The following is a 13,344-nucleotide window of genomic DNA, read 5'->3' as shown; positions in this document are numbered from 1 at the left end:
TTTTACATTTTTCTCTAAAAAGGGGGGGCTGTCTTATTTGATGGCCCTGCCTTATCATCGGGGAAACACGGTAGTAACAAAATAAACCAAAAACAAACATGTAGCAGACAAAAAAAAAAAACTGCATGCAGCACAAAATTCCATCTCACAAATGCTTTTATGTCCAACACTCTGGCCCTAGTCTCTTTGAAGAAGGAATAGAGTGCTAAAACATGTTATTGGTGGTCCCCCACCCTGTAACAGAAAACACATAGGGGCCTATTTATTAAACTTTAAATCTGACATTCCCTGAAACATTCCTTTGTCCATGAGTTTTAATGACAGTAATTGATTCTCCACCAGGGAATGTTTCAGTGAATTTACTGGTGCAAAGATTGAGCGTTTTTTATTCATTTGTGGAGTAATATTTTAACCAAGCCCCAAAACACCCTAAGCAGAATCATATTTTTACATTGCTTATTTAGCTCCTCTGAAAACAGTGGCCTTCATTCCATACATAGCAGCCAATAGAGCATCTAGTGCCTGGCACGGTAAAATGTTTTAGATCTAGGCCAGGGGTCAGCAACCTTTACTATCAAAAGAGCCATTTGCCTCCTCTTCCACTAAAGAAAAATAGTCTGGAGCCGCAAAACATAACACAGTTTATAAACTTTTAAAAGTTTTAATTTTTTTTAATTTTACCTGTTACAACAAGTGTGCATGTGTAGGCCTACTTTGAAATAAATTAAACACTGAACTATGCCCCTAGAAGCCTCCAGCTTCTAACGTGTCATCCTGTTACATTAGCTGGAGGCTTCCAACGTAACAGGGTAGATTTTTTGGATGGGCAGAATTCTTTATGTTCTGATGATAGCCTAACAATTAAATTTTAGGGGGTGTTAGTCACAGGTTTCCCCCACTTGCACCTACATTTTTGGTTTTGTACATCTCCCCATTCTTGAGGAATTGGGGTTCAAAGGAGGGGGATGTCATTGTACACACCCATTTGTACACGCCCCGTGGTAGATTTATTTCACTGGTAGATTTTTTTCATTAGAACACTGGATAGGGAATCCCCCTCCTCCGCAGTGTCTTGGGAGGAAGGGGATCCCCCATCAGAGATCTCCCCGCGGCAGCCGAAGGGAGCCACAACAAGGAGGCTGAAGAGCCGCATGCGGCTCCGGAGCCGCAGGTTGCAGACCCCTGATCTAGGCACATCTTCAGTCATGTAAAAAAGTAACCCCATACGGGTAGTCCCCAAGTTAAGGACATCCAACATACGGACGACTCCTAGATACGAACGGGGCTTCCCTGCTCGTTCGCGTGCAAGACGGAGGCTGGAGGGGGGCGGTTTGCATGAGTTGCAAAATAAATCTTTTGCTAAACACAGCTGAAACTGAGCTCTTTTGCAACATCTTGTAACTCTTTAATGACCAAGACAAACTCTGCAGTTTTTTCTTTTTGCATATCAAAGCACAGCTTGCCCCAGAAGTTAATGAATGTCTAGGCTCCATAAATTTTTTTTGCTTTGTTTGTGATTACTGTGCACCATGCTGCCTTATAATATGTTGAGACAAACATCTGTCCTAATTGCATTTATTAAAATATTGTACCTGTTCTGACTTATATACAAATTCAACTTAAGAACAAACCTACAGTCCCTATCCAGCATGTGACTTGGGGACTACCTGTATATTCAACATATTTAAACAATCAAACATTGGATTGTTATTCATATTGTGCCTACAGATGTTTTTTTATTTCTGCTGAAAAAAAAATACACACACACAAGGTTGATTTTCTTTTTAACATTATATCAAGAATAATATTACTAATGTAATTATGGTGGGGTTGTGTGAACGAAATAGGTACGCTTTTCATCCTCAACAATCTTCCTCATTTTTCTCTTCAGCCACCTTCCGTGGGAGTTCATTCAGCCTCAGCAGCCCCAGGGGGTGCCAGGATACCCAGTGCATCTCGGCATGTTATGCTGAGCTGCACATATGGCACTTTAACAGAAATTACTTTTTGTTGGCCTTTTGTATAACTACCATTGCCTGCTAGTCTCTGACATTCTCAAATTATATGACTACTGTATGCAGAATTCTTTCAGTTGCAAATTGTGAATTTTCTTAAATAACTTTTTTTTTATTCTAATGAAACTGCCCATTTCAAATCCTCCAATCACATCTTCATAGGATTTAAATCAGCGTTTTAACTAGTCTGTAACCCTCCACCCTTCTCTTTCTTGGTAGATTTGTTGTTCTTTAAGTCCCTAGAGTTCATTTCCAGCTGTCATGCATATAAACTTACATTCTTATCAAGCACACTTAATGATATATTGCAAACATAGCAGTCCACACAATAACTGTATACTCCCTAGGCCCTTAAGCAGTTAAACAGCCACATGCCATAACATTTTCATCACCAGGATTCACAGTTGGTATGGAGTTGTTTACCTGAAATGCTTTCTTCAGTGTGTTCCAAACATATCTAATGTTGCTGGGGCTAAACCACACTTACTTTGATTCATCAGTTCACAACCAGTTGTTGCAGAAGGCTGGGTCTCTACCTATATGGTATATGGCAAAGTGTAGTTTTTTTTGGGCATTGATGACTTTTCATGCATTTCATAGTTCACACCGCAATATTATTTTATTAAAATACAAAACTATCAAGGGAAAAATCTGAAAGCGACATGAAGTCCCTCTAACAGAATACTACTGGTTACTTCAGCTGGACACTGGATCACCTCAATTATTGGACTGTATGATCCTCCTCTTACCTGTTTTCTTTCAGAACATACCTTCCTACACAGCCTTAATGCCCCAAATGTGATCTATATAGTCTATGGCAAAATAAATGATCATTCCTCCAATTCCCACTCCTATAATCAAAACTGAGAACAGCATGTCCTACCTCAGGAGCCCCCAGAGAATTAAAGAAAAGCCTGGCCCACAATGACCAAATGCTCCTCCAATGTGACAACAGAATCAGCCTACAAGGTGGTCATGCATTTTAATGGGTCTCTTCCCACATTGTTGAATCCAATCCAACATACTTAGACAGATGTTTAAATTATTTCTGCTCACACAGGTGACATGCTCCATATGAGGTGCACCTGTCCAAAACTGTATCCCTATGTGCCCAGGATTTTAGGTCTAATTCACATTCCCATGGGAAACCATTTTCCACTATTTTATAGATAACCTTACTCTAAGATAGCAAATAATTTATTAGCAGCAAAACTTGACAAAAGTCTGCAAGAAATATATCAGTCAACATCCATGAAGACAATGGAACAACAAATTCTTTAAAATCCACCTAAATATCACATTTTGGCCCAATGATTACCTATCTCTCCTTTTTTTTACTTTCCACCCTTTTCTGTCAGCTTTTAAACTTTATTTGACTTTAAACATACTTTAAACACCCACCCACTTTAAACTGAAAAACTGCTTTTTAGGCTGGTAAAGCAATTACCTCCAGATTTTCAGGCTAGTACTTAGGGACAGATTTTTTTTATATTGTTCTAATTGCCAGTTCGATAAGATATTGGGCTCCTAAGTGAATCTGAAGTGATTCAGGAACTGACTAATTGGGCCCATAAGAAACCAATGTTTGGTTTATTAAATAGTTGTGAATAGAATGTAGCATATACTCTTTATAATAGTAAAAAAAAAACTGTAATGCAAACGCCTGAAAAAGCCCAGAAGTAACCTCCTGCTAAAGCACCTGGTCACCTTGGGATAACACCTTGGGCACCTGGGAGTGGTACACAATGCAGTTTTTAACTGCTAGTCTGAGTATAATTGAAAATATATTGTGTTGTAGCAGTGTGGCATTTTATTATTGTATTAAAGCTTATATCATGATATATTGTAAAATAATTTGGTCACTTTATCTTGTCAGCAGTACACAAACATTCCACTGGGTGGTGCAAGGTACCTGTCCGTATAGTGTTGAATATTGAGCTGTAAATAGAGGGATATAAGCAGTAAAAAAAAGTCCTAACCATTTGTTAACTTATGACAAGCCTCGTGTGAAATTTCACATTTATTCATTTTGAATTTATAACATTATCCCAAAGTAACAAAGCTGTATATTTAAAAAAGATCACAAAGCACAATGAAAAAGTCTTATGCTCTACTGTGATTAAAGACACCCTGTATATAAACAGAAAAAAGTTAAAAATATGAATCCTTGGAGTAGAACAGCAAAATCCTTTTTCCAGATTTTTTCATTAAATTTTTTATTAGTAAAAAGTGTACACTGGCATAGGCCACGACTCTGATAGCCTAAAATCAATTGCAAACAAAAGTGCAGCCGCTGCGTTGCTGTTTGTAATGACTTATCAGTTCATATGAATGTTTTCACCCATATTTAAACCCTACAGTTAAGTGCATGTGTGAAGAGGTTTTTTTTAGGTCTGCAAATAAAATACAGCATTTGAACACTCATTAAATTCCCCAAAAAAGTTTTTTATGTGGCAAAAAAGACTTGCAAATTCCTACAACTACTCATAAATTATCACAAGTACTTCACCAAAATGAATGGGTTGTTTATTAATGTTTACAGGTACATCTCAACCACATGCCCTGGTAAATGGATGCCTAAAAACGCAAGCAAATACTGTACTGGTAAATTAAGTCAGATCTAGCAGACAGAGATGCTTAAAAACTCATTGTGCCCTCTGCTCTGCTGGGTTCAAGCTCTACACTACATAGCATATGCTTTAATGTATGCATCTGGCACTGACAGTGACTTTGAAAACTAAGGAACAAGCACTGCCGCTAAATATTGAAAACCAAGCTTCCGCAGCTCACCATTATAGTTTGTATGGGCCTTTTTGGATAATGTGAATGCCTATGCAAAACTAAAGGTGTTAGGGACCAAGAACCAACCTGATGATGACTCTTGGTCATGAAGTTGGTGACTATACCAATTTGTACAAGGCACATTTGGCATAAATTTCCACTTGTAACAACATGTATTAGTGCTGTTTATATTTTCCTTATTTAATATGTCAGGAATTATAAAATATAAATGTTTTATGTAAATGTCAAATAAATCTGAATTATTGAATAAAACGTACATAGCAATTGGTGCCATCATATACTATATATATATATATATATATATATATATATATATATATATATATATAGTTTGATTCCCTGCAAATGCAAGTTGATTCCATAACTTTAACTGCTCACCCTTTAGGTAGGAAAACCAACCAAGCCATAACATTTTCACCCCTATCGTTTACAATTGGTATGGGGTTCTTCTTGGGAAATTGTCTTATAAGTTTCCAATACATTTTTTTTAATTGTATTATTATTCAAAAATAAAAGGAGACATACAAAACAACATAGATCCATGAAAAATAAAAAACCAAAGGGGTTTTCTATATGAAAAACACAGGTATCAACAACAGGCAATGTAGGAACCAGTTGACTATGTATTAATATCAAAATTAAGTTACAATGAAAAAATCTTTTATGCAAACGTCCATAATCAAAGTAGGTCAGTAACATGAAGAAAGCAAACAGATAAGTTTAAGGACGATTCATCATTTATGGATCCTATGCTGAATATTTGCCATCAGATATTCCATTAGATAGATCTCCTGAATCCTGCTATACAAAGCTTCTATGGATAGAGACATATTCATCTTCCAATTATATGCAGTGAGAGAGCATGCTGCAAGCAGGATGTGAGAGGTAAGTTTTTAAGTTAGTGGGGGTAACTACGTCAACGTAAACCCTAATAGGTGAGTCAGGATATTAAGTAGCTGAGAGGAGTTGGTTGACCCCTGACCAAAAGTCAATCATCAATAAAACAAAAGAATCAAGGGTCATTACTCGAAAATGTGTTCCAGTGTGCCTCTAGCAGCCCCACACTGCCAGTGAAGCACTTACTTTAGAATTTTGAAGTGGTGGTTAATTCTGGGGTGGACATACTTTTTTTCCACCCAATGAATCTGCATGGTTGTTATGTTATGCAAATGTGTTCATCATGTGTATTCAATGAATTATTTCTTCAAGTATGTATTCGTTATCTGTAGACACTGTTTAAATAGAAATCTAGTGTTTACCAGTTTAGATATATTATAAATAATACATTTAGTAGTATTTTTTCACATGGCAGTATTTATATTGCTTTTTATGTCTTTTTTAAGTTATACTATTGTGTGTGTGTTTATCTTCTATCTTGGATTGATAGCTTTATTTACTGTACAAATGGATCCAGAAATGTTTTTTTTCCTTATTAATCACTAGTGGACAATGTGTGAGAGAACAGACAGAAATAGAATATGTAAAGAAAATTGCAAAACAGTACTTGTGCTGATTTTTACTGAGAAGTTAATTCTGTTTTCTTTTTTCTTTGAATTGCTATAAAATTGTAAAGTGGATGCTTTGCCTAAGAGCAAGCTCAAGGCTTTGTTATCCAGAGCCTTTTTTGTATATCCCTTTGTATTCTACAAGGTCCATTGTAAAGCTAAGCCATGTCATCCTAATACAACATGTCAAAAGAAGCTATATTGACCACAAATGGGAACTCATCAGACAGTAGAACAAGTAAAGGTAATCATAGTTGTATGGAACAGGGTGCAGCTGCAAAACTAGGAAATGTTTAGCAAAAAGGTTAATCTAAAATCCAAACGGTGGGAGGTTTTTATTAAAAATGGATTTATTAAACATTATTTGCTATTAGATGGCAAATGTTTCAATCCTGGATAAAACCCATTTTCCAGATTTACCCAGGTTCATTCACGATAGTCTTCTTCAGTCTTGAAGACCTTTAATAAATCAGGCCCAGTGTATACACCATAAAAGACAGATTACAGTAATAGAGACATTTCAACTATCAATTCTAATAAGATTTAGCTATCAGCATTCACAAACAACATAACAGAAAGTTTAAATTACCAAATAGGATTTTCCCATAAACTGCCACATTACAGAAAGGGCAAATTATTAGTATGAGAATAGGACAAATCCTGTTTAAAAATGTAATTATCTTGGAAAATGATAAAAGAATAGACAAATCCTCTTTGGAAATCATGGTTAAATCCTCCAATAAGAAATACAGGTATACAGAATGATTTATGCCATGGGTGCCTATCCCACAGTGCCAGATCCAGCCCAGATTTTATGATCAGCCCCCAAATTTACCCCACACACTGGAAGCACCAAATGTGGGATAAGACCCCTGTCCCTAAATATTGGAACCTTTGCAAGGCGTGGTGGCTTTGTCTGTTGCCTATGAAGTTCAGTGTATTTGTTTCTACTACCTTTAGAGTTATTGGCACTGATATAATACTGATCCTGGAGATAAATCTGTTATATTAAGGTGATTTTACAAAAAGAAAGATCATGCATAAACATTTGCATTGAATGCCAATGTTTTCAAAATTAGTTATAAAAATTCAAAAGCTATAATGTATGCTAAAGCACAATTTATGAAAATTATGCTGAACATAACTAGTGAAAAACTGCTTTGTCTAGCTTTATTAAAAATACCATTGCTGGAGCTTTATGCAAGAAAACATTTTGGCCTGGATGAACTGAGATCACATCTGCATTGCTAGTTGTAGAATACATACAATGAATTGTGCTTCTTGTGTATTTTTATCCCATTCTTTACCAACTGTGTTTCTATGGTGACACAGCCTCTGTACAAATGTCTCTGCAAACAATTTTTTTCCATGTTTTAACCTCTCTCACTTTATATTTTTCACATCTAAAAATAAACAAATCAAAGTCTATCTTATAAGTCCAGCAAATCTCTGTAAGTTGCTCATGCAAATACTCTCTGCCTATTATAAATGTTCTTTCTGTTGCTAGGTGCAGAATGCATATATACAATATTTTCCTAGATGCCAAGTACAGCTTTGCCATAAAAGAATCTCCAAGAATGCTGAGAGACCTCTAGTCCGGCTGTCGCCAACCGGTGGTGTCTGCGGGGTCAGAAAAAGAACTCAGAGCCACGGACCATGTCTTTTGTACGAATCGCAGGCTCAGGGCGTTGGGCGGGTTATGTCTCTGGACACAACCCGCCCACTCTCCCATCTCAGGTCTGAGCCTGAGTGGGCAGGTTCTGGCATCATAATGTCACTATGGGGGAGGTGTCTTCCCCTTTGAGTGACACACGGTTCCCTGGAGCCTGTAAGTTTAGTGGTCGGTAGGTCCGAAAAGGTTGGTGACCACTGCTCTAGTCTGTGTGTACGAAATAGTTCAAATGCAGGTCCTAATGGCCCAAGAACTGTTTCTAGGCAAAGCTAAAGGTGTGACCCGTAAGGGTGTGATCCCTAAGTACTTGCATTGCCACTACAACAGTCTCAATATGGGTAAGGAAATGTACCATTCCTCGGGCTTATTCTTGAGGTCAGGTCCTTAGTATGAATGTAAAACAGTTCTAGGGTGTTTGCTTGACACATTGACTAACAACATTGTTTAGTCAACAATGTTAAAAATACATCCCATGATATATGCCTATATATACTTTTAAGTAATACCCCAAAAGTTTGCTTAACATATTTTATACATACATTTTTTGGTTTCAGGCAAGCTGACTTGTCATTATAACTGCCTGATTTATTCATTTTTCATGTCATAAAGAAATAGGTTTTACTCCAGAGATTCTTTTTTGAACCTATGTCTTCTTGCAGTGGCTTCATATTCCCTGTATTATTTATTTGAGTGGCTCATTAACAATAATACCTGCTGATATTTTGCAGGGAACCAGCTAGTTACCAATATGTACCCTTTTAATATAAATATATATATATATGTACTAGCAAAGGCTGTCGACTTGCAAAAAACATAATGACGTGATCAAGGCTATGTTCGATCCTTAAAAGTCTCATATTTGGTTTGTTCTTTGAATATATAGTTCTCAGGATGTTTATATTTAAGCGGCTTTCAGATGTAATATGTTCTATGGACCCCTAAACATGACAAACTACATGAAAATCAGTCACTTAAAAGTGCTATTTTACCCAACAGTAAAAATAACTTAATAAATAATGTCTGATGATTATCAGATTTTTTTCTTTGGCAGTAGTACAAATGCAATAATTTATGCAAAAGATCTATGGGTATAAATACATTCTGAAGCAAAAAAAAAAAGCTCTATAAATTGATTTACGTCCAATGTCGAACACAATGTTTATTTTATTTTGAATAGAGTGCCTAGTGCCTTTGTTAGGTTTTTAGTATCATCTGTGTCCCTGTTGGGGTTATACACCTTCACTTCCCAGTAAAACAGGAATTGTTAAATCTCTCCAATATGGAACAGAAAAAAAACATGTTTCAGTTATATTGACTGAGAGTCAAACTTCTAACAGTGTATGTATTGTTCATACCTACCTGTTCTAATTGCCTCTGTAACCCTATTTCTACTACAAGCAACAGAGGAAGAGGAGATGATAGAAAATCTCAGCAATAGTGTTTACAAAACTGATTTCACACTAATACTGATTCTTCCCTCTCTATTCAAAACTAAATAAAACATTTCTAAGGTATAACAATAAAAAAAAACCTTAAAATCAGAACAATGCCCATTAAAAGATCAAAAATCAAAGTCAGTGTTTGCTGCAATATTCATCTTCAGTTCACAGATTTCCCTTCAATCTAAAATCTAGCACCATTCAACTTACTACCTCCGATCCCCGGTTATCCTGGACCCTCCCCCTGTTTGTGTCTGGGTAGTAAAATTAAAAAATTTCAGTGTATTTGCTTTTTATTTTTGTCGGCGTGCTTCTTGTCAGCAGATGAACTTGTTGGCTACTTTATGATTACCCTATGCACCCAAGCTGTACAGGGATTCCAAAAGCCTAATACCAAGTCAAGTCATTTTAAATGCATGGCTTGCAAAATACATTTAATGATGCTTTAATGGTTACAGAGCTGCAATAATTTGTGTATTTGATATCTGGTTAGAGTTCAACTTCATTATATTGGGTACATCTGTCATAATGAGAATATAGAGGCTGTCATTGCTTGGCTTTATTTTGATTTTCCTTGCCTGTGGCTCACAAATGGTTGGAGGTTAATCGTGCCTTGGGTGGAGACATTAAATAAAAATAGAATGAAAAGGAATGCAAACTACAAGTTTTCTTTATGGCTGTAAGAGTTCTTTATAATTTTATACTTCAGTTATTTCATAGGATAATTTAGGTGAACGAAGAAGAAAAGCTAGTTCATGTCAGCCTTAATATTATTGTATTTACAAATGATGGCACTAACCATGTAATTTATTTTATATTATAGTCTTGGGTGGACGCAGATAGAAGATGAGGAATTCTTGGAACTTTACAAATGTCTCCCACACAATCACTCTTTGACAGGATTATGGTAAGAGAACATACCTTTTAATTGAGATTACTTTTAAAATTTCCGCTTTCAGAAACCTATTTAAGTCACTGGATGTTGTCTACAGCATGATTTAAATCAGATCCTGGCCACCACTAAAGATGTCCTATGAATAAAACATTCCTTATGTCTAAACATAATGTGGTCCTGCCTGCAGAATGTGCTTGTGCATGTCAAACAGGCCCTTTCCGAATATTCGCCCCTTTCCTTTAACACCTTATGTGAATTTTATGCAGATCGTTCCACTGCAATACAATAGAGATGCTGCTGCGGAACTTATACATACATTATTGATGAAAAAGACTTGCAACATCTTTCTTTACAGAAATCCATTCTCTGGAGTGTGTCTTGCATATTAAAATGTATTAGGCAGCCTGCTTTGTATGGAGAACAAGCAGCAAGATGCTCAATGAAGTTCAGCTATTGTTTTGTCAATTGTTTACCTTACACAGCTTGTTTTTTGTAAGTTTGTGAACTACAGGAGACGCACTATTAAGATAGAAAGTTTAGCTTATGTGCCAGTGTGTCTTTTTATATTTTATCAAATTAGCTTTTTGAATCCTTGACCCTAGAATGCGAAGTCCCCTGGGTGAACATGTCAGTGTAAACTTTTTTGCTTATTATTAACATAGTAATGTTTTGTTCCTTTTAAAGTGTATGTCTAGAAAAAAAAAACTTGGCAGGGCTGACGGTGCTTGAAATTTTAGTGCAGTACAAGTGTTTTCAGCTCACTGTAGGAAGTTAGAAACACATTAAATTTGGGAAGTCCAACAAGTTTTCATTATGTTTGCAGTGTTTTAATTATTTAAATGGGAATGTATTTCATAGATGTAACAAATAGACATACATTTTAAAAACATCACAAATACTTTAAAAAAAGTTTAAATGGGCACTTGGTATGATTCTTTTTATTTCTGAAGCTATTATAATCCATTTAATGAAATGCCTCCATAACAATCCAGTCCAAGAATTTACCTTCAAAATGTCATTAGAAAAACAATCTCAGTTTATACTTGGGTGGCACATTGTGGTGAGTCCTTGCATTGCATTTGTCTGTTGTTAGATCCACGTGTCAAAAACAAGCTGTAACATTACATAAGGACTCATCAACATCTACTGGTGGTTAACAATAAAGCACAAACAATAATCATTATAACCAACTTAGAAGTACAAAATACTTTAACCTGTAAAAAGGGGGGTAAAATCTCTATGGTTGCAAATTCCAGCTTCAAAAATAAAAGGAATCATGAAAACCTTCTAATTTGAAATAAATATTATTCCTTGCTTCTTTTGCTAATACATAGTATAGAGAGGAAAAACAGTAACAAAACAGGAGAAAATTACATTTATGACAGTGGCATAAAATAGTGGAGAAAATGATGCCATACGGTTCAGTGTGGAGCTGATAAATGCTAGTTTAGAAGACAGCTTTGAAAGTATAATTGGGTTTTGCCCATGGCTGAATTTTTGCCAGGTTTCTAAAATCCTTAATTGAATACAGGCAGATTGTCACTTGGAGCCTTTTATCTAATCCAAACTGGTATCTGAAGGTTCAGTTTAAAATACTGTACACTGCCAGAGATAATTACTGCCATTTTAATAACTATGAGCTCTGCAAACATTAAAAAAAAAGAAGCTGCATTAAAGTAGCCAATTTGGTCTTGGTTTCTATGATATAAAATAATATTTTTTTTAATTTTTGATTATTCTTGCCATGTGTGTCTTATTAAAGGAACCTTGCACTAAGATAAAGCCATAAGCTGTAATTACTTACCTCACCTTAAAATGAAAGTCGTCTGGCTATCAAGGCAATCTAGTGGCTTTGGTAGTTTTGAGTAACTAATCAAAAATTAATATCTAGATATGGTCTTCCAAATTTAAAAGTACTTGTATGTTTAGGGTTGCTGATGTGGAAAGCAATGAAACCGCTAAATCAGCACAACAGCCAAGCATCTCATTTTGCTGTGGACCCACATTCTCTCTTCTTTCTCAGTAAAGGTTTTGTGATAAATTAAAAATCTAATATTTTTTTCAGTTATGAGTAGAGTGGAGAAGGTTTTCAACCTTTGTCAGTTTTTGGCCTTTTGGGAAAATACCCTGCCTGGGGTAAATGTGCTTCTGGAACAGGAAGTACAGAGTCATTTCTAAAAAAAAAATAAAAACACTCTTTTTGAGCGATTACAGTTTTTTTTTGCCAATCATAAACCTGTTGGAGATTCTGCCTTACTTCCAGACTGGCTGACAACAATTGTTAACAAGAATTTACACAGCAATGAAAGTCTTAAAAATTTTCCAAGCCATTCATGTTCTATTTAGGAAATACTTGACAGTAACACTTTAACTTTAGAAACTGCAACTTATACTTAAACTGGTGTGGTGCAGTAATATAGCCATATTTATCATCTAACTTGTTATATTTCATTTGCTCTGGTGGCAAAACATGGAGATAAAGGTATTTATTTACTGTCAAAGTGTATTTATGTAGACATTGACATTGGTCCATTTTTAGCTATTTGAAATGTTAAAGCCCATCTCGGGGCAAATATTTTTTCTCCACAATACCTTTCCCCTTCTAACCCATAGGGATTTTTTTTTATTACCTTTTGAGCAAAACATTCTTATATAAATGGCCCCTCCATCCGATCCTTCACACCCTTTGCAGCCCGCATTTGTGTCTTAAGGACGCCCCTTGCAGTACTGTGTGCCTTATCTAGATACTGAAAGGTTCTTTGCAGTGACACAGTAAAAAAGAAAGTGTCAAGGTCATGTATGCAGTGAAATGGATATGCAAAGAATAGGGCAGATTATTATTTTTATGAGGATATTTTATTTAAGTTGTATAATGCACTCAATCACATAGTCTTAACATTTTATGTCAACATACTCAGGACTATCAAAAAAGGGCACAAGATTACAGTGATGAAACTTAGTGCCACTGTGACCACCTTCATGTGCAGCTATATATTATCACAGAGCCTGGTAAATC

At 35.8% G+C, this 13,344-nt stretch overlaps 1 protein-coding gene across 3 annotated transcripts in view; it reads left to right on the top strand.

The window, feature by feature from the left end:
• The window catches only part of LOC140326759 (NACHT, LRR and PYD domains-containing protein 3-like), a 43,987-nt gene that overhangs the window by 17,550 nt on the left and 13,093 nt on the right, over nt 1–13,344 (top strand). For all 3 annotated transcript variants that reach the window (XM_072405641.1, XM_072405639.1, XM_072405640.1), the window contains exon 5: nt 10,257–10,340. In XM_072405641.1, the coding sequence (XP_072261742.1) occupies nt 10,257–10,340 (84 nt within the window). The remainder of the gene's footprint in view (nt 1–10,256; nt 10,341–13,344) is intronic.

The sequence above is a fragment of the Pyxicephalus adspersus genome, chromosome 3 (genome assembly GCF_032062135.1).
Source record: "Pyxicephalus adspersus chromosome 3, UCB_Pads_2.0, whole genome shotgun sequence".
In the NCBI taxonomy this organism is placed as follows: domain Eukaryota; kingdom Metazoa; phylum Chordata; class Amphibia; order Anura; family Pyxicephalidae; genus Pyxicephalus; species Pyxicephalus adspersus.
This window is presented reverse-complemented; position numbering and strand designations above follow the sequence as displayed.